The 24,111-nt window shown below is 50.4% G+C and overlaps 1 protein-coding gene across 14 annotated transcripts in view; it reads left to right on the top strand.

Annotated features, from left to right (window-relative positions):
* Window positions 1-24,111, top strand: part of INPP4A (inositol polyphosphate-4-phosphatase type I A) — a 1,031,799-nt gene that overhangs the window by 681,017 nt on the left and 326,671 nt on the right. For all 14 annotated transcript variants that reach the window (XM_078658189.1, XM_078658185.1, XM_078658188.1 and 11 more), the window contains one exon: window positions 16,244-16,348. In XM_078658189.1, the coding sequence (XP_078514315.1) occupies window positions 16,244-16,348 (105 nt within the window). The remainder of the gene's footprint in view (window positions 1-16,243; window positions 16,349-24,111) is intronic.

Genomic DNA, 24,111 nt, shown 5'->3' with positions numbered 1-24,111 from the left:
TCCTCGCTTCCAACAAAAAAGGCGGGGGTAGCTATTTTGGTCTCCAAGCGCTTCCGCGGCAGCGTAGGTGATAAAGTGGGGGAGATGAAGGGCAGGCTGTTAGCAAACACCTTTTTATTGGGGGGCCAGCGCTTCACGATTGTCTCCCTTTATGCCCCGAACTCAGGCCAGGAAGCCTTTTTAAAAAGCACCATATCCGAGTCCCTTTAATCCCCTGCCTCTCTCCTGCTTATTGGGGGGGACCTCAACCTAGTGATGGACACAAACATGGACAGGTCAGGTCATCGATACGGGGACACTGGCGCCATAACTGCCGCCGGTAACAATTGGTTGCACGACAGGGACCTGGTGGATCTCTGGAGGGTCACTCATCCCAACACATCACACTTCACGTTCTACTCCCACGTCCATCGCACATATGCCAGGTTAGACCACTACTTGGGTTCCTCAGAACTACTCGCCACTCTCAAAGACGTAAGCATAGTCCCAGCGGCACTGTCTGACCACGATGCAGTGGAGCTGATACTCCAGGTTCCCAAGTCCACCCGCCCCCCTGGGGCGTGGCGGTTGCGGGAAACCCTCTTACATCGGCCGGAAGTCACCAAGCAACTTCACACGTGCCTCACTGACTACCTAGCTATTAATGACACCCCCGGGACCTCGGTGTCCGCCCTCTGGGGGGCCTTGAAACCGGTGGCTCGCGGCGAGCTTATCGCAATTGCTGCGGCAGAGGCAAAAGACCGCAAAGCAAAAAGGGACAACCTCACTGCTCAGGTCTCTGAATTGGAGAGGGTCCATAGTCGCACCTGCGCCTACCTGGGTCCCTGGAAATAAAGCACACACACACCGTTCACCGTGTGGGCAAAGACCACGAGCAGTCTTCCGCCCGTTTTTTTATCTCCTCGTGCGAGCCCGCCATAAGGAGTGTTCCAGTTGCAACAGTGTTGAGGAGAGCCCGAGTGGCTCTCTACATTTGTGACAATTAATTCTGGTTGTACTGTGAACTCCTCTCTCACTCTGGCCCAAAGAGCTAAATGACGCACCCTGCAATCACATTCATCCTCTGCCCTGGCTAGGCTCAGTCTCCAGCTGAGAGTTGGTTCTATGATGCAAGAGGGCTCTGTGGTTTGTTCATTTAGTAATCAGAATGGAAGCAAGAAGGAATCTCAGAATGACAATCAGTATATGGTGCCAGATTTGGCAGTGAAAGGCTTAATAGACACCTCCACTAAGACTGGAGGTCAAAATAATGAGACGCGGGGGCGTGGCCAAGATGGCGACCAGGACGGACGTTGCTGTGTGAGGCTCCCGGCCCGATTCCCCCGTCCTGACCATTTAGAAGCCCTTACCCCCCAGAGCAACCCCCAGAACGCGAGCGCTTGACGCGCGGGTCTCCGAGGGTCGGCCCCCGCTGTCTCCTGGGGCTGGCGGAGTCCATCTGCGGCCCTGTGCAGACTCTCTTTCCCAGCGGGGTCCCGATCCGCCATTTTGCTAGACGGGGCAGACGGCTGCCGCCAGACGTGGCGGTACTTCCCGCCTGCGGGGAAGGCAAGATCCCGGTGTGGGACTGGTCGCAGGATGCCAACAAGCTGCGGCGCGGGGCCCGGCCGCCCGAAGTGTGTCCGCCGCCAAGAAGAGTGGCCGCGAGTGAGGGGCACCTTTGCCGGCACACCACGGAAATCGAGCCCCTGGCTTTGGGGCCTAGAACTGAGACCTGCTCCGGAGCGGCCACCTCCTCCACACCGTTGAAGTCTTGGCGGCCTGGTGGGCGAAGCAACTCAGGTACCAGCACGGAGCGTGGTTGCGGCTGGCGCCGACGGCCCGGTGAGTGCGGACTGGTCCAGGTCGAGGGTCGCGCCTGGCCGCCTGCTCTGCGACACTCGAGCCCCCGGCTTGGGGGCCTAGCATTGAGGCCGCGAGGGGACGCACCAAAGATGGAGGACGCCCGGCTGCTGTGAAGGCGGTGTTGGGAGTGCTGTGGCCCGGTGCCCCTCCCGATAGAGGCCGTAAGCTGGAGAGCACGCCCGTGTACGGGCTGGTGGAGCTGCGCTGAGGCCCGGGACTTGGGGACGATAGTGGCCAACAGCGCGGTGGTGGGTACCGGAGCCGGAGGCTTCTGAGGTGCTGCCCCGGGGAATGTGGCGCGAGGGGCCCAGGGCACTGTGAGAGACCGGCTGAGCGACTCGTGGCTCAGGTGTGGAACACCGCTCAGCGTCGCATTGCGAACCCTGGCCCGAGACACCTGAACAGAGAGACGAGGAGGGCGACCTACGACCACTCTTAACTCCGGGCCCACGGGTCGGGCCCACCCACGGCTGCTGCTGGGACACACCATACAGGCTCTGCTTCCTTTGCAGTGAGGAAAAGGTTGTGGCCCCCCCGCGGACATTCTTTACTGGCATAATGGCTACGGGGCAGCGCAGAGCAGGGCACACGATACCGGACATGTTAGGGAAGGGTGCCCTCAAAGGAGACAAAAGCCCTGTATCCTCGGCGACATCGAAGACAGCCACGGGACCAGATGATGAAGGTGCTCCCATCACCAAATCCTTCCTAGAGACTCTCTTTAACACCTTAAGGGAGGATTTCCAGACATTGAAGCAAGATATGGCCGGAGAGTTTAGAGAGTTGCGCAGGGATGTGGATGGCCTGGGGGAACGGGTGGCTGCGGTGGAGGAGGCTGACCTGTCCAGAGGAGAAGAGATGGAGCAAATGCAGCAGAAGGTGGTGCGCCTCAAGGAGCAGCAGGTGGACTTACAAGCACACACAGAGGACCTTGAAAATCGGTCCCGAAGAAATAATATAAGGGTCCGAGGCGTGCCGTTCAAAAGGGAAGGGACGGATGTCACTCTCTTCTTGCAGGGCCTATTCAGGGACGTTTTGGGTGAAGGAGATGACTTCGCCATACGCATTGACAGGGCACACAGGGTGGGCCTGGCGCGTCGGGCGCCTGCTCCCCCACCGGATATCCAGGCGTTCCTCCCACACTTTCCATTGAAAGAGCGTATACTGCAAGAGGCCCGTAAGAAGCAACCTCTCCTCTACCAAGGCCACCCGGTAGCACTATTCCAGGACCTTTCGGCCATTACTCTACAGAAGAGAAAGACTTTCAAACCGGTCACCACTTTTTTGCGGGAAAAGGGTGTTCCTTACTCGTGGGGCCATCCCTTTCGGATCATCTTCAAATGGAAAGGGGCCTTGCAGCAGCTCCGCTCCCTACAGGATACATGCGCACTACTGGAAATCAATCTTGACGAGAATTCTGAGAGGGACGATATCAAGAGGCGGTCCTCACCCAGGTCTTCACCACGAACCTCTGGCGATGGCTGGCAGCGAGTAAAGCGCCGGAACAGACCCAAGCGTTCCTTGAAACCGGATCCTCAACTGATGGCGCAGGAGCAGGCGGCTGCCATCCAAGAGGTATCTAGAGACACAGCGACATCGGAATGATCCCGAGGGCTACGTATTGTGCCCTGGTGCATCGGTCTTGGCTGAAACTACATATGGGGGTTCATCTGCTTCAGGATCAGCAGGTCAGGGGGGGACGGGGGGGCCCACGGGGTCGCCGCTGCCACACACTCCTCTACGCAAGGACTCTGTGGGCCTGAACTGTGTTGGATAGGCCCAGGACTATGATGAAGTTGGGGTTCCAGTTGGTGTTGGGGGCGGGGGAGGTGGGGAGGCAGGGGGTACCGGGGGGGGGGGGACCGCAGTTGGGGAAGGGGGTAGGTCCTCAGTGGGGGGGTGGGTGTCAGTTGGGGCGGGGAGGGGTGGGGGGGTGCTGTTGGGACAAGGGATTGGGGGCGGGATTGCAGGAGGGGCCCAGTGTGCCAGGGGGTTCTGTGGGACTGAAATGCTCTTCGAGTCGTCATCAGCTACACCAGGGGGATGTACTTCTACAGCTTGTGGATTGTTTGATTTTCTGTGATGGAGTCTAGTTTGAAGGTATTAACCCTTAATGTGAAGGGTTTGAACAACCCGATTAAACGGAGGGTGGTGATCTCATACTTAGAGAATTCCGGGGCTGACATATGTTTATTACAAGAAACCCATCTCTTACCTAAAGATTGGCATAGGATGCGCTCATGCGCCTTTCCCCAACAGTTTTTCTCCTCGCTTCCAACAAAAAAGGCGGGGTAGCTATTTTGGTCTCCAAGCGCTTCCGCGGCAGCGTAGGTGATAAAGTGGGGGAGATGAAGGGCAGGCACCTTTTTATTGGGGGGCCAGCGCTTCACGATTGTCTCCCTTTATGCCCCGAACTCAGGCCAGGAAGCCTTTTTAAAAAGCACCATATCCGAGTCCCTTTAATCCCCTGCCTCTCTCCTGCTTATTGGGGGGGACCTCAACCTAGTGATGGACACAAACATGGACAGGTCAGGTCATCGATACGGGGACACTGGCGCCATAACTGCCGCCGGTAACGATTGGTTGCACGACAGGGACCTGGTGGATCTCTGGAGGGTCACTCATCCCAACACATCACACTTCACGTTCTACTCCCACGTCCATCGCACATATGCCAGGTTAGACCACTACTTGGGTTCCTCAGAACTACTCGCCAATCTCAAAGACGTAAGCATAGTCCCAGCGGCACTGTCTGACCACGATGCAGTGGAGCTGATACTCCAGGTTCCCAAGTCCACCCGCCCCCCTGGGGCGTGGCGGTTGCGGGAAACCCTCTTACATCGGCCGGAAGTCACCAAGCAACTTCACACGTGCCTCACTGACTACCTAGCTATTAATGACACCCCCGGGACCTCGGTGTCCGCCCTCTGGGGGGCCTTGAAACCGGTGGCTCGCGGCGAGCTTATCGCAATTGCTGCGGCAGAGGCAAAAGACCGCAAAGCAAAAAGGGACAACCTCACTGCTCAGGTCTCTGAATTGGAGAGGGTCCATAGTCGCACCTGCGCCCCGCGGGTTTGGAGACAACTGAAAGCCGCCAGAGCCCAACTGGCCAGCCTAGATACGGACCGAGCGGAATTCGCCGCTCTGCGCCTCCGTCACTCCTATTACGTTGGGGGGAACAAGACGGCTGCTTACTTGCTAGCGCCCTGAAAGCGAAGACCCAATATTCCAAAATTATCAGCCTCACGGATGACTCGGGTCTGGATATCACTGGTGAGACCCAGGTTGCGGAGGCGTTTAGGACATTCTATGCCACTCTATATAAGGCCGACTCTGTCTCGTCGGGGGATGTTCATACCTACTTGGAATCGGCAAGGGTCACGGAGTTGTCCCAGGATAGTGCGGACACCCTGGACACCCCTATCCGCTTGGACGAAGTACTTGCTGTTATCTCTCGCCTCCGTCCTCTTAAATCCCCAGGACCTGGCGGCTTTTCAGCCGGGTTCTATAAGACCTTTAGCCAGCTGTTAGCTCCGGTTCTCACCCGGCTCTTTAATTCCTTTGAAGGCCCGAGCTCCATCCCCCCGGATATGCTAGCAGCCGAGATAGTAGTGCTGCCCAAACCGGGTAAAAAACCAACATGCTGCTCTGCGTTCCGGCCTATATCCCTACTTAACCTGGATTTGAAAATCTTTACGGGGGTCCTCGCGGCACGTCTTGGTCCATGTCTGCCCGGGATCTTGGAACCCGACCAATCGGGCTTTGTTCCGAATCGCCAATGCAGCGATAACACTAAACGAATACTTCATTTGATTGACAAGGCCCACTTCCAGAACTCGGATTCTGTGTTGCTGGCTGTCGACGCGTAGAAAGCGTTCGACCGGGTTGACTGGACTTACCTTCAACAAGTCCTGCGGCGCTTTCGGATAGGAGATCGGTTTCAGGCTTGGATCGCGAGCTGCTACCATCGCCCTCAAGCTCGAGTTCGCATAGGTGGTCTATGCTCGGACCCTTTTGAGATCCAACGTGGCACGAGGCAGGGGTGCCCTCTTTCGCCCCTCCTGTTTGCCCTATACGTAGAGCCCCTTGCGCAAAAGATCCGCGACAATCCTGCCATCCAGGGTATAACCTTTGTTCGGGAACCTCATGTGATCGGCCTCTACGCCGACTATATCATAGCTGCTCTGGACCGCCCGGACTATTCGGTCCCCGCTTTCCTGGCAGAGGTGGAATCCTTCGGAGTTGTCTCTGGTTTCAAAATCAATAAGGGGAAATCCCTCATACTACCCTTGGGCAGAAAGGCGCACACACAGGCACCTCCACCTGCCTACAGGGGAGGATTATTATCGACCGCACGCCTCCCATACTTGGGTGTCACACTGACCTCATCCACGGAGTCTACACTGACTCTTAACTATGAAACCCTCTCCTCCCAAATTCGGTCCGATCTCGCGCGCTGGTCCAAGCAGCCCCTCTCCCTGCTGGGACGTGTTGCGGCTGTGAAGATGTCAGCGCTGCCTAAAATTCTGTACATTTTCCAGACCCTTCCGGTGCTCCCTCCAGCTGGCACCATCGCGAACCTACAAGCTGCCTTTCATCATTTCATCTGGGAAGGCAAGCGTGCGCGCCTACATAAATGACTAGCATATAGGAATGCTGACGAGGGGGGTCTCGGTGTCCCCAATCTTTTACAATATTTCCAAGCTGCACAACTTAGATATCTGGTGGAGTGGTTCAGGCCGGAATCCGAGAAAAGCTGGTTATTTCAGGATATAGCGATGGCTCGGACATCCCTCTGGAAAATTCCGTTCCTTCCTCGACGGCACCGACCGCGCTACCTCCTACGATCCCCCATTACTCGCACTGTCATGCAGGTCTGGAATGCGGTTGCGGTCAAGAAAGGGCTCACTACCTTCCCCTCTCCACTTACCCCTATCCTGGACAACCCGGACTTTCCACCGGGCAACACTCCTCATGCATTTCCGCAATGGCGCGGCGTCAGCTGCCTCTCCTCCGGCCACCTCTTCGACCTACAGGGCTTCCTCACCCTAGCGGACATAACCCGGAGCTACGACGTTGTCTCTCCCCACTTATTTCAGTACTTCCAGCTTAGGCACTGGCTCACACATCCAGACATTGCCCCCCTAGCTGGCAGACCCATGACGACCTTTGAGAAATGGCTGGTGACGAAGGACTCGGATAGACACCTTATCACAGACCTCTACAAATTGCTCCTTCAGGCAAGACAGCAGGCCAAAAACGATGGGAGGCAGAACTGGGGAGGGCCCTATCACCCAAGGAATGGAGTTCTGTGTATTATAGAGCTTCTCACACCACCTGCAACACAGCAGGCAGAGTGGCGGCGACGAAGTTGGCCATGTACTGGCACCTCACCCCAGTCCGGCTCAATAAAGGTAACCCTACGCGCTATGTTGGAGGGGCTACGGGGAAAGGGGCACCTTAACTCACCTCCTATGGGAGTGCCGTGAAATCCAAGACTATTGGAAGGCAGTCCTAGACGACATTGATTCCACCTTTGATACTGAAATCCCTAGATTCCCAGCTTATACTCTTCTAGGTCTACCTAGCGCACTCACTTTCCCCCTCAAATCTCCCAGAGGTCGCCAGATGGGATCGCCATGCAGGCCGCAACACAACACGTCCTGTCCCTCTGGGGTTCCAACACCAGGCCCACTCACACGGGTTGGCTGCATAAATTATAGTTCACCTTGGGGATGGAACGTATCCACGCTACGCTCACACACTCCACAGCTGCTTACCAGAAGGTATGGCTCCCACTGCTTTCCCTCCTGTCCAAAGAATTTAATGAGATCACATGCCCTAAATACCTTCGCTTATTGCGACTCACGGCGACCACACATGACTCCTCATGACCATCTGGGTGATTGCATCATCTACTACATGTATATAGCTATACTTGTTTCACATGTTTGGCACACTGGGTGGGGCGGGAATGGGGAGGGGGGTGGGGGATTGGATGGGAGTTTTGGTTTTGGTTTTTGCTCCTACAATTTAATCGCTGCACTACAGGGGACATTTGCAGTCCAGGCACTATACCTTTGTTATGTCACTTTCAACTGGCCATCTATTTGCTTAGCAGAAACTGTGTACCTATCTGTTTTGATTGCCTCTCACGCCTGATGTGCTTCCCTTGCATTGTAGTGTCTATTGTTGCTCTTGAAATCAATCAAACAAATTTGAAATTAAAATAATGAGACGCGAGCGAAGGTTACTATAGAGGTGGATTCAAACCTGAGTACGGTGAAGAAATAGCCCTTGTTTATGAAGGGAAAATCAACTTCATCCGTTTCCATGGACTATCTCAACCCCCACAACAAGAGTCCTGTTAGAGGCACAGGTATCCTTATCATCAGCAAGTCCAGATTCTACCCACTGTGAATTCTCTGTGCCGCATTCATCTTTTCCCTAATGTACAGATCCTATTAGTGGTATTCAGGACCAGTTTTTTTTAGATTTGATGAGTGCCCAGCAGCATCCTGAACAATAAAGTTTTGCGAAACCATGACAAAACAAAACAGGAATTGCCAAAAGACTAGCGGCCAATGGCAGGCGTATTGGCTTTGGCAGTGCTTGTTTAACAGTAAGCCCTTTAACAAGTTCATAGCTACCTCCCTTCTTGTCAGCATGAGCAAAACTTCCTTTGACCATCTAATATTCTTGGGCATTTTTGCAACATAACCAAACAATTTCACCTTGGGAGAAGCTAGCACTTCCACTTCGACTATGATGGAAATTACTTCAGTCGCCTCCTCCTTGAATTTGTGGACAGCCCCACGGTACATGCAGGAGACCAGCTTCAGGGCAACAGCATCTCCTACAATCATGAGATACATTGTTGTCCATTTTATGCAGCATTGTAACTGAGTAGTATAACCAACGTAAATATTTGACCTGCAGTATCCTATGTCTGCAGTACATAGATATGTGGAAGGGTTGTGCACTAAAATAATCCTACATAGTGTGTGTCCTTTTTGTCTTATATTGATCCTGAATGATAAACCATTCTTCTTAGTATAGATCATACATAATCATCGCCATATTATGGCTAGCAAGTGACTGTTGGAGCTGTGCTTCCCAGTAATGGGTAGGGCATGAATATCTGGTAACTGTGAGTGCAGTGAGCACAACTTTGAGATACATGCTTGCATCCCCAACATGTACCATGCTCTGTTAGTGTCTACCACTTTATCATTACTATCCCTTGGGTAAGCCCAGTGCTCCATAATATTAGTCTGCAGTGTGCCTACAACTAATAAATCGGTTCCCCAAACAAGCTGTTGCTGGGAGAGGTAGCAGTATACTGCACAGTTTGCCTGTGCAGCCATAAGTGTACTAATATTCCCCTCACCCACTGCGGGATCCCTCCGGATGAAAAAGAAATGTCCAAACCTACCAGTGTCTCAAACCTTGACAAACCTATCAGTGTCATTCCTAAGTTGCAGTGTCACTGACAGAGTAAGGCTTCTCTGTGGAGCCCACAGTACCTCTCTGTGCTTACTCTCCCTGGCACTTTGTTTGCGCCACCTGTTATTTCTGAGAAGGAAGATCTCCATTTACGATACACTGCAGAGCGCTTTCACTGCTTTCACTGTCTCCCACATGTTTTGTGATGTACAAGGACATGGCATAATACTGTAGTCTTACAAAATTCTTTCTTCCAACATTAAGGCCCAGCTCTTGACTGCTTTTGCACTCATGCTTCAGTTTTATTCTGCTTGTCAAGGTTCCCAGCTATGTTTAGACTTCAAAGAGAATCTTTATGCGATGCAGGGTGTTTTACTCAAGTTTTCTGCTTTCTGTGCTCCAGCACCAGCCTTGGAGTGGAGACCCCAAAATGATGCTTGCTAAGCAGCAGCAGGGCAGTGGCCTATACTGCTGCATGGCAAACTGTGACCTTTCCCTTTTCTTCTTTCTAGGCTTCAGGTATCTTTCCTTAAACAGATAAGAAAGGCTGCGTTTTTTTAAATTCATTTCTTAAACATTTTAATGTATTTACTGAAAGCTATCAAAGACTTTAAGAATATCTGATAGAGACTTCTAGCTTCAGATTCCTTACCTTTCAATTTCTAAGGAGTCAGTCTGGATCCGGAAATGTTTTGTGATCAGTACCCCTGTGTGCAGTTGTGTGGCTCAGTTCAGTTGTATGGGCCGTTGACGCCGGATGTGACTTCGCGGTCACCTATATAGGCGCCACCTAGGTGCAGACCTGCACCTTGTGTGCTTATGGTGTCTCGAGCATAACCACGACCCAAAGTCGTGCTTTGAGGGAGCAGTCCCTAAAGCTGCTTGCTGCCCAGCAGTCTACGCCATCTAGCACGACTCCAAAGAGGTCTCAGTACCGAACAAGGAAGAGAAGGTTTCAGGACCGTTCCAGGAGCCCCAGATCTTCTTCATTGTACTTGAGGACCTCAGAACACTCGGAGAAGAAGCACACAAAGAAGAAGTCTAGATGGACTTCGTCTTCACCTTGACAATCGAGGAATGACGAGATGAATGGGGAAAATTGATGTTCCTGGCACATTCATGCAGAGCAGTTGCCAGGTCTGATTCGGCACCTTCCCTCGTTTCCAGGAGCTGGAGCAACCCCCCTCAAATGAAAAAGTTTTACGAGGCCATGCGCGCCGACCTTTAGAGCGGCCAACCCTTCCGGTGCATCTTCGGGCACTGTGGGGTCGGAAGAGGCCCCATCAGGTACCGCGCCAATGGCTCTGGCCCCAGCTTCAATAGCTTCTCATGGATCCGACCTGGAACTGCGCCGGTCAGGCCAATGCGATCTTCTTTGGCGCCGGTCCCTTACAGGCATGGGGAACGAGTGGGAGGGGTCACTGGGCCCTTTAGAACACCAGTGTTAGACCTCTAATGAGAATTTGGACTGGTATGAGGATCTAGAAGAGGCCAATGGACTGGAAACCTCTCAAGAGCTGGTAAGATCTCTCCACCTACTGTGGCTACAAAGGAGGGAGGATGTTATGAAATGGTGGTGAAGAGGGCAGCGAAGGTCCTTCACCTCAGACTTCCCTCTGTGGCAGTCAAGACTAAACTCTTGACCGAGGTGCTTCAGCCTGAGGCTGCCTCCTCCGAACCCCTATTGCCCTTTAACAAAGTACTGACTGATGTCCTTCTAGGAACTTGGTCCAAGCATAGCACAGGGGCTCCTGTGAGTAGTACAATTGCCTGCCGCCATCGCCCTGCTCTGGGTGATCCTAGTTTCCTCGGCCAACTCCCTACCCCGAGAGCTTGGTAGCCCAAGCCTCGACTTCCCATAGCGTGTTCCCAGCTGCTCCCCCGCACACGGAATTCAAGAGGCTGGACGCACTTGGGAAGATGATGTTTTCTTCCACCAGCCTGGCATTGTGGTCAGTGAACACTGCATGTCTTTTGGGCTGATACCCTATGGGAAACAATTGCACAAGTGCTGCCACAGGTCCCAGAGGTGGCCCAGGCCATCCTGTCCCAAGCAGTAAAAGACACGAGAGATGCAGCAAAGTTCACCATGAGGTTTGGCCTGGATACAACGGACTCCCTGGGCAGAGTGCTGTCCTCGACGGTGGCCTTGCAACGCCATGACTGGCTGAGAACATCTGGCTTTTTGATGGATGTCCAAGCTACCATCATTGACATGCCCTTCTATGGGACTAGTATTTTCAGAGAGAAGGCAGACTCCGCTCTTAAGCGCTTCAAGGACTCGCAAGCTATGGCCAAGTCCTTGGGCCTCTCAGTGGCACCTTGGCCCCAGTTTGCCTTTCGTGGGTATGGAAGGGGTGTGCCACCGCCCTAACCATATCCCAGCCACCATCTTGGGCAGGCTTCCCAGGTTGTGCTAGGACGAGGATGTGTGCATTCCTAACTCGTGGGGATGGTAGCCAGAAGTCATCTGCCACCAACCCCTCGAAGCTGCAACCTCGAAGTCCTCCTAGGTTGGTTCTGCAAGACCATGGGTGTCCAGTTTTAGGGAGAATCTGACATCATCTTCTCCACTAGCAGTCCATAACATCGGACAGATGGGTCTCACAGATCATTTGGAGGGGTTACACACTTCCTTTCCAATCTTTTCCTCCTCCTTTACCTCCATCTCACGAACGGCTGGCGGAGTATCATCTTATCTTGCTCCAAGAGGAAGTTACAGCTCTTCTGGCCAAGGGGGGTGTGTATAGAAAGGGTTCTGATATCAAAAGTAGGCAGTGGTTATTATTCCTGCTACTTTGTGATACCCCAATAGAACAAAGGTCTTCATCCTATTCCTGACTAAGGAACCGTCAATCTCTTCCTCAAAAAGCAGATATTCAAGATGCTCACTTTGGCTCAGGTCTTGTCTGCCCTCGACCTAGGAGACTGACTGTTAGCATTAGACTTGCGGGATGCATTTTTTCACTTCTCTATCCTGCCTGACCACAGACGTTACCTGTGGTTCAAGGTGGTCCACGAGCACTTTCAGTTGACTGTGCTTCCCTTATGCCTTACCAGCGCCCCTTGGTGTTCACCAAAATGATGGCAGTGGCATATGCAGTTTCTGCAGTGGGACCTGAAGTTCCAGTGGGCACAGCAGCATTGGAATTTCTCTGACATGGCCCATATCTCAGAGGGAACTGCAAAGGACCTGCAGTGGTGGCTAACGAACCGCGATCGTGTCAGCGGCAGACCTTTCTCCCTTCCCCAACCAGATCTCACAATAGTGATAGATGCCTCACTCCTGATATGGGGTGGCCATCTGGGAGAGGTGGAGATCAGAGAATGCTGGTCTCTGCCAGAATCTGGAGATGCTGGTCTCCTGCAGAATCTGGATTACACAACAACCTGTTGGAGCTCCGAGCGATCTGACTAGCATTGAAAGCATATCTTTCCTTGGTCAAGGGGAAGTTGGTGCTAGAGCTCACAGACAACACCACAATGTGGTACTGCAGCAAGCAGGGCGGTTGGAGTCATGGACCCTTTGCCAAGAGGCCCTACATAGCTGGAACAGCAGGGTATAACCCTGGTGGTTTAACACCTGGCAGGTTCTCTGAATGCCAGGGTGGATGAACTCAGCCGTTGATTCCTAGTAGATCACTAATGGTGTCTCCTGTTAGAAGTGGTGCAAGGTCTCTTCCAACAGTGGGGAAAGCCTTAGTAAGATCTGTTCACCTATAAGTGCAATGTCGTACTGGAGTTTCCAAAGTGTGTATCTCTCAGCGTCGCTTTTCGTCGCAAGTGGAGCTCAGGCCTCCTGTACACCTTTCCACCTATACCACTTATGCGCAGAGTTCTCAAGTTATTCTAGTGGCTCTGGACTGGGAACAGAGAGTTTGGTATCCCAACCTTCTGAAAATGGGCAATGATCTTCCAATCAGGTTGCCCCTTCGGGAGGATCTTCTGTTGCAGCAGCAGGAAAGGGCTCTCAACCCGAACCTTTCAACTCTCTTCCTCCTTGTTTGGAAATTGAGCGTTGACAGCTTTTGACCTTGTTCACAAAGTTTGCAAAGTTATCTTGGCGGCCAGGCGCCCTTCACCAAAACGGTATACGCCTGCCGTTGGCAAAATATTGTAAAGTATTGTACAGAAAAGTCTATTCACCCTCTTTCTGCCTCGCTTTCTGATATTCTTACCCTTGCCCAGCAGGGCTCTGCTCTGGGCACTTTTAAAGGTTATCTTTCTGCTTTGTCCACTCTCCTGCGGCTGCCTGACCAACCCTCTTTATTGAAGTCCCCTATTGTAATTAGGTTCCTTGTGCATATTTGTCCCCCTATGCCTTTCATAATGCCTCAGTGGGATCTGAACCCGGTCATCACTTATCTCATGTTTGCTCCCTTTGATCTTCACAGTTGTCCCCTCTGGCTGCTTACAACCAATACAGCCTTTCTAGTGGTGATAACATTTGCCAGGAGATTGAGGGAGTTGCAGGCTTTATCATCCAAGCCTCCCTAACTTATGATATTGCCGGATAAGGTAGTGCTTTGTACCTGGGCCTCTTTCCTGCCTAAGGTGGTGTCCCTATTCCATTTGGGACAATCTGTCACCCTACCCAATTTTTATGCTCCTCTGCATCCCTCTAAAGAGGAGAAGTGACCCAAAAAGAGCGTTGTCATTCTACCTTGACCGCACAAAAGAGTTCCAGGTTGAAGATCAACTCTTAGTGGGCCATGTAGGAGCTAAAAAAGGTCGGGCAGTTCAGAACCAACCATTCCGCACTGGGTTGTTCTCCTTGTCAAGTTCTGCTATGCCCTGTCTAAAAAGCATCCTCCTGAGGGGTTAAGGGCCCATTCCATGAGAGGAAAAGCTGCGACCACGGTGGCCGGGCAGTTCAGAACCAACCATTTAGCACTGGGTTGTTATCTATGTCAAGATCTGCTATTCCCTGGCTAAAAAGCATCCTCCTGAGGGGTTAAGGGCCCATTCCATGAGAGGAAAAGCTGCGACCACGGTGTTGGCTTGTGGTATTCCAGTCCTGGACAACTGCCAGGCAGCAACGTTAGCGTCTCTGCACACGTTTGCCAAGCGCTACTGCCTGGACAGTCAGGTCCGCAGAGATGGGCATTTCGCCTGTTCAGTCCTGCAGGACTTCTTAGTTTAGTCAATTTGTCCGCAGCCCACTAACTGGATGCTATGGCTTGGGTATCTATTCAAAGGTAAGGAATCTGCAGCTAGAAGTTTTTATCAGATGAGCAAGTTTCTTTCCTTCGGTAACTCATTATCTGGTAAAGAAAATATCAATCTGCAGATTCCTTACATGCCCACCCATGCCTCCCCACTCTGCGAACCAATTTTTATGGCTAGGGTTGCTCCCTTTTCAGTGCCCTGGTTTTGACAGACACTAGTCAGTTCACTTCTTGGCTCTACGCTTCTGGAATGGAAAGTTGTGAAAACTTACTGACGTCTACGTATACCTGGGTGGCGCCTATATAGGTGTCTGCAACGTTCACTTGCGGCGTCAACAATGCTAATGACACCACACAGAATCTAACAGAGCCACCCGATGGCACCAGGGGTACTGCTCACCCAAAAGTTTCCAGATCCAGACTGATGCCTGGGCAGTTCAAAGGCAAGGCATGTGCAGCTAGTCTCTACCAGATAATGCGTTATCTAAGGTAAGTAAATTGTTCAGTAGGTAATATATAAAGCGCTTGGTTACTCCATCCGGAGTGTCCTCGTGCTAAGGACTCGCCTTTATACACACTCAACAGGCCCAAAATCTGCCCAAAAAGCCATGTTTTAAGTTTCTTACGAAAAACTAATTCTGAGCATTCCTGTCTCAGATCCAAGAGGCAGGGTGTTCCACATTTTGGTGACTTGAAAGCTGAAAAAGCGTCCTCCCATGAGTGCTTTTTTCACGAAGGGGATCATGGTGAATGTGGCTCCTGCAGACCTACGACTTCTGCTGGGTCGATAAGGCTTCACCAGAGAATGCAAGTATCAAGGTCTTTTGCCATTCAAGATTTTATGGCAGAAACACATAGCTTTAAAGCACACACTCCTACTCAGAGGGAGCCAATGTAGTTTAGCAAGGGCTGGTCCCGTGGGAGAGCACTTTGGGAGGTTCAGCAGCAGGTGTGCTGCTGCGTTCTGCACCCTCTGGAGCTATCTCAGCCTACCTTGTGAGGCTCCGAATTAAAAAACAAATTACAATAGTCCAGACTGGACATGACTAGTGCCAGGGCTACTGATTTACTGGCGGCTTCAGGGAGAAAGCCTATGATCTTGCTCAATGTTTTTAGGATTCCAAAGCCTTTTCCCACGAGTCTGGTGATCTGGCTGACGAACGATAGGTTAGCGTCTAACCAAATGCCTAGGTTCTTCACTTTTGGTTTGGGAAACGGTAATGGTCCTAGTACGTCTGGTCACCATGCGGTGGACCAGATAGGTGGTTTCTTTCCTGTAATGAGAATCTCAGTTTTTCTGGCAATGAGCTTAAAGCAGAGGTGATCCATCCACTCTGCTAGCTCAAGAAGGCAGGATCTAAGAAGAGCCGCAGTAATTCCCTTATCCTGAGACAGATGATAATAAGCCACGTGTCATCTGCGTATGACACTATACTAAAGCTGGAACGCTCAATGATATCTGCTAGGGGGCGCATGTAAAGATGAAATAACGTAGGGCTCAATGCAGAGCCCTGTGGCACACCCTGCAGCAGCGAAAAGTCCTTGGACGAGAAAGGTTTTTGAAACACCTGAAAGGTGTGGTTCTGTAGGAAACGTTAAGCTAGATATTCCAGTCATTTCAGTGTTACTAAGATTCCACTAAGTAAGGATATTTAGTCAGATTGAAAGAGCAAAAAACTGGCAGGCTGTGAAATAAAAGATTGAATTAATGTTGTACTGCAAAGCCAAAGCAATCTATTTTGGCACTGACTTTGAATTTGTGTTGCATTTGTTTTATATTCCAGGTCCGTCATTTAAAGCAAGCAGTTTAAAAGCTGACAGAAAATTAGAATTTGTGCCTACCAACTTGCATATTCAGAGGATGAGAGTCCAGGAGGAAACAGGCTCAGGTATGCACTACTTTTACTATGGGTAAAACTGTGTGCTGACTTAAAGTATAATTCTTTTAAGAAAGGGGTTCGAACAAGCAAGCAATTTAGGTTTCTTGCACCATGGTATGTATGTATGTGTGTATATGTGTGTGTATATATATATATATTACCTACTGGCGGTCGCCAGTAGGTATATATAGTTAGGATTTTTTCTCTATGGGATTTTTGAAAATTCTATGTCTAATAACTTTGGCGTTTGTGGACGGAATTGGCTGAAATTTTCAGGAAAATGGAACATTTTGTTTCTGAGCAGCCCCTGAAAATGTGGGGGGGGGTTCGTCAAGGGGGGGCCGAGAAAAAAGGGGGGTCCCAAAACGTGTTTTTAACATTGAGTTTTCCATAGGGCGGTTGGCCTCACTTTTAGCCCGAACGGCTGAATGGATTTGCACGAAACTTGGCAAAATTGTAGGGACTGATAGCCCGATGTGCCTTTGCTAGGTCTCAATATATGTGCTCCAGTGGATTTTGAGAAATTAACATTCAAAAAAAGATGTATATCTGTAACAGCGGACCAGGCAGCGCTCCGGTTCGCGGACTTTACGCGTTACGGAGCTTTGTGAAGCGAAGCTGATTGGTTCTCCGGCGTCTGTAAACATTCCAAACAGTCCGTAGCGGCCGCCATCTTGTCTCTCGGTAGGATCGAGAGACAAGAGGAGGCCAAAGCGAAGGGGCAAATGACCATAAGGGGGCATAGTAGATCCTCCCTGACCCTCTAGGTTTGATGTGGAGGTTTTAAAAGGGCCCCGTGGGGCAAAAAAAATAAATATAATAATAATCGAACGGCTGAATGGATTTGCACGAAACTTGGCAAAATTGTAGGGACTGGTAGCCCGATGTGCCTTTGCTAGGTCTCAATATATGTGCTCCAGTGGATTTTGAGAAATTAACGTTCAAAAAAAGATATATATCTGTAACAGCGCTCCGCTTCGCGTACTTTTCGCGTAACGGAGCTTTGCGAAGCTGATTGGTTCTCCGGCGTCTGTAAACATTCCAAACAGTCCGTAGCGGCCGCCATCTTGTCTCTCGGTAGGATCGAGAGACAAGAGGAGGCCAAAGCGAAGGGGCAAATGACCATAAGGGGGCATAGTAGATCCTCCCTGACCCCCTAGGTTTGATGTGGAGGTTTTAAAAGGGCCCCGCGGGGCAAAAAAAAAAAATAATAATAATAATCGAACGGCTGAATGGATTTGCACGAAACTTGGCAAAATTGTAGGGACTGGTAGCTCGATGTGCCTTTGCTAGGTCTCAATATATGTGCTTCAGTGGATTTTGAGAAATTAACGTTCAAAAAAAGATATATATCTGTAACAGCGCTCCGCTTCGCGGAGATAAAATTATCTCTGTATTACCTAGCTGTTGCTAACACCAGTTAGCGACCGCTAGTAGGAGATAGTGACCATCTTGGGCCCCACTTTGCATGTCAGTGATATTTATCACTAATGACATGCAAAGTGGGCATGCCAAGATGTTAGCGACTGGAAACAGTCGCTAACATCGCTATCTCCTATTACCAACTTTTGGAGATATTCGCGCTAAGCGCGAATATCTCCAAAAGCTACCACCTGCCCTGAGCAGTTCTTAGCCATGTTATCCAATGGGAGGTGGATAACATGGCTAAGAGCATTAGCTCGGTAATGCATGAATATCGGTGAGTTTTCCGCGATATTAATGCATTGCGGTCGTTTTTTATGGCATTTGCGATAAACCTTGATAATAGCAAGGTTTATCTGCGATCATTTCTGATGATGCTTAGCGGTAAAAAATTCGTTGCTAAGCATCGTTAGGGATAAATATCGCTTAACTTTGGTAATATGCCCCAACGTCTGTTAACGTTCGATTCGAAGGAAATCAGGAAGTGTTGAAAAACATTGTCTGCGCCATCTTGCCTTTTTTCAAATGCCACACTTTTGTTGTGCACGGCAGCCATTATAGATGACTTGACCAGACCCACTCTCTGCACGCTGTCGATCTTTAGCATGGCTCCCCACCCTCGCAAGCATCTCCCCCAGGCACTGGTCACCCTCGTTCTCTGTCTTATGCATGGGTAATAAACCTCCCCCCATCTGCGCTGCTCTTCCCTGAGAATCACACCCTGTGCCCGCCCGACACCTCCCTTTCGCCCTATTCACTACCGCACCCTCTGACACTCCTTTTCCTCTGTGTCCAATTGTCCAGGCCGGTCCTAGGCTATCAGCTAGCCCTGCAGATGTAGTTTATGGCCCCAGCTGTAAAGAATCACCCCTCTTCAAAGGAGTTATAGTAGATCAAGGCCCACACTCGATGAGATCCGTCACAGCACACGCGTTCCTACTATCTGAAAACCATCCTGTATTGTGATTGGGGAGGGGACCGAGCCTGAAGCGGAAGATTCCAGGGATGACTCTTTGTACATCAAAGTTTTTACAATTATGTGTCACATTAAAAATATATAGCACTCCAACACAGTAGTAAGATTATAAAACTTTAATAACTTATAAATATATACAACAAAACAAAAACAGTAAAAACATATAAACATTTTTAGGGAAAAACAACGAAGTAGCGGTCGGCTGTGCGAATAGTCCCAACGCAGCACAACGTCCAGATTTCTGGACGGCACCCAGGTGATGTTGCCTGGGTGCCGCACTGATTTCGGCATCCGGCGTGGGGCGTCGCGGGGGGTGGGTCATCAGTAGCAAACTGTTGTGCGAATAGTTCCAAGGCAGCAGAACGATGGCACCAAGGTGATGTCCAGTAAGTTGCCGCACTGGTTTTGGTATCCTACAATGCTGCTCCGAAGAACGGCGTGGGGCGCCCCGGGGGGGGGGGGGGGGAGGCGGCGTGAACGGGCCTATCGAGGTGGAGTCTCGTCTGTTGTAGTGGGGCGCCCCTTTACCGTTTCAGTTGCCATTCCGTCCGCTTTTGGTTCACTGTGTCAAAAGCCGCAATTCAGCTGAGTTGCGCCCACTCTTGCGGTGCAGCGATAGGCGGCTGCCACAGGACTCTCAAAATGGCGGCAGGCTCTTTTCTTTTTGGGCCTGGTCCACTGAAATGGCCCTGGGACACCTTGCAAATCGGACGCTTGTCTGCTAGGTCTTGGACCCCATTCTCGAAAGCGTCCCCTCCGCCTTGAGGATTCAACAAAAGTTTTGGGGGCCCCCGACTCCTGCAGGCTTCTGGTGGGGAGCGGCTGCCATGATTGCTCGCGGAATGACCACGACGGAGCCACGAGATGGTGGTGCTTTCATGGTGACGCCAGCTTCAGTGTGAAACATCCAGAAACAAGGTGGGGCTTTCATCGTTTGGGAAAAAAAAAAGTTTGCATCCAATGAAAAGTGTTATTTTTAGGTCATATGATCAAGCCTTCCATCATTAGGAAACCAAAAGTAAAATGAACCAATGAAAAGTTTTATAAACAAGTCACATGACCTGTTATGCGGCATAGGGTATAAAAAGCGTAGAAAATCCGTTGGCACGTGAGGCGGCGTCAGTAGCGGACCGATGTGCGAATAGGCCGAAGGCACAACAACGCGCCAAGATCCGGATGGCACCGAGGTGGTGTCCAGCAAGTTGCAGCACTGGTGTGGCCATCCTACAATGCTGAAAGTCGGCGTGGGGCGCCCCGTTGGCCTCTGAGTTCGCGTCAGTAGCGGACCGATGTGCGAATAGGCCGAAGGCAGCACAACGCGCCAAGATCCGGATGGCACCGAGGTGGTGTCTAGTAAGTTGCCGCACTGGTGTGGCCATCCTACAATGTTGAAAGTCGGCGTGGGGCGCCCCGTTGGCCTGTGAGATGGCGTCAGTAGCGGACCGATGTGCGAATGGGGCCAAAGGCAGCGCAACAATATTTTCGGAATAGAAGACACCACAAGGCGCTGAGATGCCAAGATCCGGATGGCACCGAGGTGGTGTCTAGCAAGTTGTGGCACTGGTGTGGCCATCCTACAATGGTAAAAGTCGGCGTGGGGCGCCCTGTTGGCCTGTGAGATGGTGTCAGTAGCGGACCGATGTGCGAATGGGGCCAAAGGCAGCGCAACAATATTTTCTGACTAGAAGACACCACAAGGCGCTGAGATGCCAAGATCCGGATGGCACCGAGGTGATGTCTAGCAAGTTGCTGTACTGGTGTGGCCATCCTACAATGCTGAAACTCGGCGTGGGGCGCCCCATTAGCCTGTGAGATGGCGTCAGTAGCGGACCGATGTGCGAATGGGGCCAAAGGCAGCGCAACAATATTTTCTGAATAGAAGACACCACAAGGCGCTGAGATTCCAAGATCCGGATGGCACCGAGGTGGTGTCTAGTAAGGTGCACTGGTGTGGCTATCCTACAATGCTGAAAGTCGGCGTGGGGCGCCCTGTTGGCCTGTGAGATGGTGTCAGTAGCGGACCGATGTGCGAATGGGGCCAAAGGCAGCGCAACAATATTTTCTGACTAGAAGACACCACAAGGCGCTGAGATGCCAAGATCCGGATGGCACCGAGGTGATGTCTAGCAAGTTGCTGTACTGGTGTGGCCATCCTACAATGCTGAAACTCGGCGTGGGGCGCCCCATTAGCCTGTGAGATGGCGTCAGTAGCGGACCGATGTGCGAATGGGGCCAAAGGCAGCGCAACAATATTTTCGGAATAGAAGACACCACAAGGCGCTGAGATTCCAAGATCCGGATGGCACCGAGGTGGTGTCTAGTAAGGTGCACTGGTGTGGCTATCCTACAATGCTGAAAGTCGGCGTGGGGCGCCCCGTTGGCCTGTGAGATGGCGGCAGTAGCGGACCGATGTGCGAATGGGGCCAAAGGCAGCGCAACAATATTTTTGGAATAGAAGACACCACAAGGCGCTGAGATTCGGTTAGCACCGAGGTGGTGTCTAGCAAGCTATGCAGCTGAGTTGCGTGCGCACTTGCGGCGAATAGGTCGAAGGCAGCACAACAATGTTTTCTGAATAGAAGACACCACAAGGCGCTGAGATTCGGTTACCACCGAGGTGGTGTCTAGCAAGTTGCTGCACTGGTGTGGCCATCCTACAATACTGCTCCGAATAACGGCGTGGGGTGCCCGAAGGGGGGGGGGAGGCGGCGTGAACGGGCCTTCCTAGGTGGAGGCTCGTCTGCTGTAGTGGGGCGCCCCTTTACCGTTTCAGTTGCCATTCAGCTGAGTTTTGGCCGCTCTTGATGCTACAGCGACAGGCGGCTGCAACAGGACTCTCAAAATGGCGGCCTGTTCTTTGGATTTGGGCCTGGTCCACTAAAATGGCCCTGGGACACCTTAGAACTCGGACGCTCGATTTTTTTTTCCTTTCCTCTACATGCAAAAAAAGGTAAATGCCCGGTACGTTATACGCTTCATCTGCCACGATGTACTCTCCAGAGGAACCGAAAAAAAATATAGTTATGGTAACTATACCATGCATCGTCATATGGAGAGGTGGCACCAATTAATTATAGTGCTGCATAAAAGAGAGATTTGGAGGAGAACCCCCGACCTGCCAGTACATTCATCAAAGAAGTGGCACTGACAGCATCAGAGGCAAGGGAAACGGTCCCAAATATTTAGAAGAACTTTGGAAAGATTAAAATGACATGTTTAGATTGTGGCAAATTAATTTCATGTGGACAGATGAGTGTTACTCTATAAATACAGCATATGAACATCATCATAGTCGATGGTTGGTACAGACATTTTGACTATATCCTGGACCTGCCCGTCCTCGCCCAAAATGGCGCCGGAATAAATGGGACTCGTAACTCCTTGTTGTGTACTGGTTGCAGAACCTTGAAATCACGAGATACGTATGCAGTTTTGAAGCACATGGCGGGCGGGAACGAGAATTGATTGAGTATTTCGACATCCCTATTGATATTAAGTTCTGATGTGTTATTGATTACTGTACTATTGAAAGTTCGAATTAACGTCGCGCATGGTACTTGCCCACAAATGTATATCTAGATAATTTTATTGTAACTGGCCCTGTCGTATTTTAATTATAAAATGTACGTCCACCGATTCCGCAACTGTTAGACACCTTAGTTCTTGCAACCTAATGGCCCGCCCGTTACGTTCCTCTACAGTGTAAATGTCTACTCATCATATACGATTACAGTTTGCTCCGTGGCCGGCCCACGTGGTTATAGGCTCGTATTTGTATAATGAAATTTTCACAATTAAGGTTTTTAAAAGAAAACATGGTAGTAGTATATACATTGGTAAAGTTTTTAATAATAGTCACTGTTTTAGAATCATTAAAAGGCAAGTGAAATAAAGCAGACCAATTACATGAAGGGTAAAAGGTATAATACGCAGGAACGCAGTAAAGATAAATGGTCAAGGGCTGTTGTGTTTTCTACTCCTGCAACATAAAGTGATCGATAAGAATCTCATATTCAGGCGTATCGGCGACTTAGACAGCAGGTCGAGCCTCTTTTGCTCAACGGCTCCGTCATGGGACGAAGAAACGCCCTTTTTCTCGAAAAAAGAATATATTTTACTTGCAGGACAGTTGTAAATTTTCCGGGAAAGTACATTAGCCTGGAACATTATAACATATATTTAAGAAAAAATAATGTTCGGAAGTAATAAAAAGCGTAATTTTTAGGTCATATGACCAAGCCCTTCATCATTAAAATAAGAAAAGTAAAATGAACCAATGAAAAGTTTTATTAACAAGTCACATGACCTGTTATGCTTACGTTACGCGCTGCCCGTCGCGCCCCGGATGACTTCCGGATGCGCTAACGCGGCGCGTCATATGACACATTACGCGACAACGCAGGTCCAGAATATAGTCAAAATGTCTCCACCAACCAGCGGTCGGAACACAACCCCTTTCAGCAGGCTAAATAGTTCTGTTAAATGACAACAGAAGGGACAGGCAACAAGAACCATCAGTCAAAGAGGGGAGGGCTAGTTCTTCTCTACCGGGTTACATTGGGGCGCTACCGGAACTGATCGAATTGGTAGTCTACAGTGTTTCTGGATGTTTCAGACTGAAGCTGGCGTTAGCATGAGAGCACCACCATTTCGTAGCTCCGTCGTGGCCATTCCGCGAGCAATCATGGCAGCCGCTCTTTAACGTTATTTTGGGCGGGGTGGGTGGCGGAGCCGAGCTGTATTGCAGCCATCATGGTGTGGAGTTCAGTTCATCTCACTAGTTTCGTAGTTGTCATGAGGGGTTGTTCTTAATGTTTCTATTTTAGCGAGGTCAAAAAGAGATCCCATTAGTGGCCTACTGATTTTGCTCGATTCCTTTTGTTTTTTTACACGATTTTTCGCTATCTGCAAAGACTAAACAGAGTATTGCGACTCTGTGCTTGTTTGTAAATAGAGAATGAACCAAAGAGAACAATCAATCAAATGGAGAGAGAAGCAGGCACGACGTATTACAACGGGGGCAAAGGCCTGCGTTAACTACCCTTCACTATCTGCAAAGAGAGAGTACTCCTAATAGAAATGAGGGGGGGGGGCAGCATTCAAAGCAGATCAGTGTGCATAAACACGAAAATGTTTTTACTTACCACGTACTTGACATTCGACAGCTTATGATATTTGCTATTAAAAAACCATTGAAATTCACTGAAAAAACCATAGGTTATAGACCATCTATAGTTAGGAATTAGCATTTACAAAACCTTGAAAATTCACTGAAAAAACCATAGGTTATAGACCATATATCGTTAGGAATTAGCATTTAAAAAACCTTATTTTACTCACACAAAACCATTGAAATTCCATATATAGTTAGTTG

This window comes from Lissotriton helveticus, chromosome 8 (assembly GCF_964261635.1).
Source record: "Lissotriton helveticus chromosome 8, aLisHel1.1, whole genome shotgun sequence".
NCBI classification, from domain to species: Eukaryota; Metazoa; Chordata; class Amphibia; order Caudata; family Salamandridae; genus Lissotriton; species Lissotriton helveticus.
The sequence above is the reverse complement of the archived record's forward strand: the minus strand, read 5'-3'. Positions and strand labels throughout refer to the sequence as shown.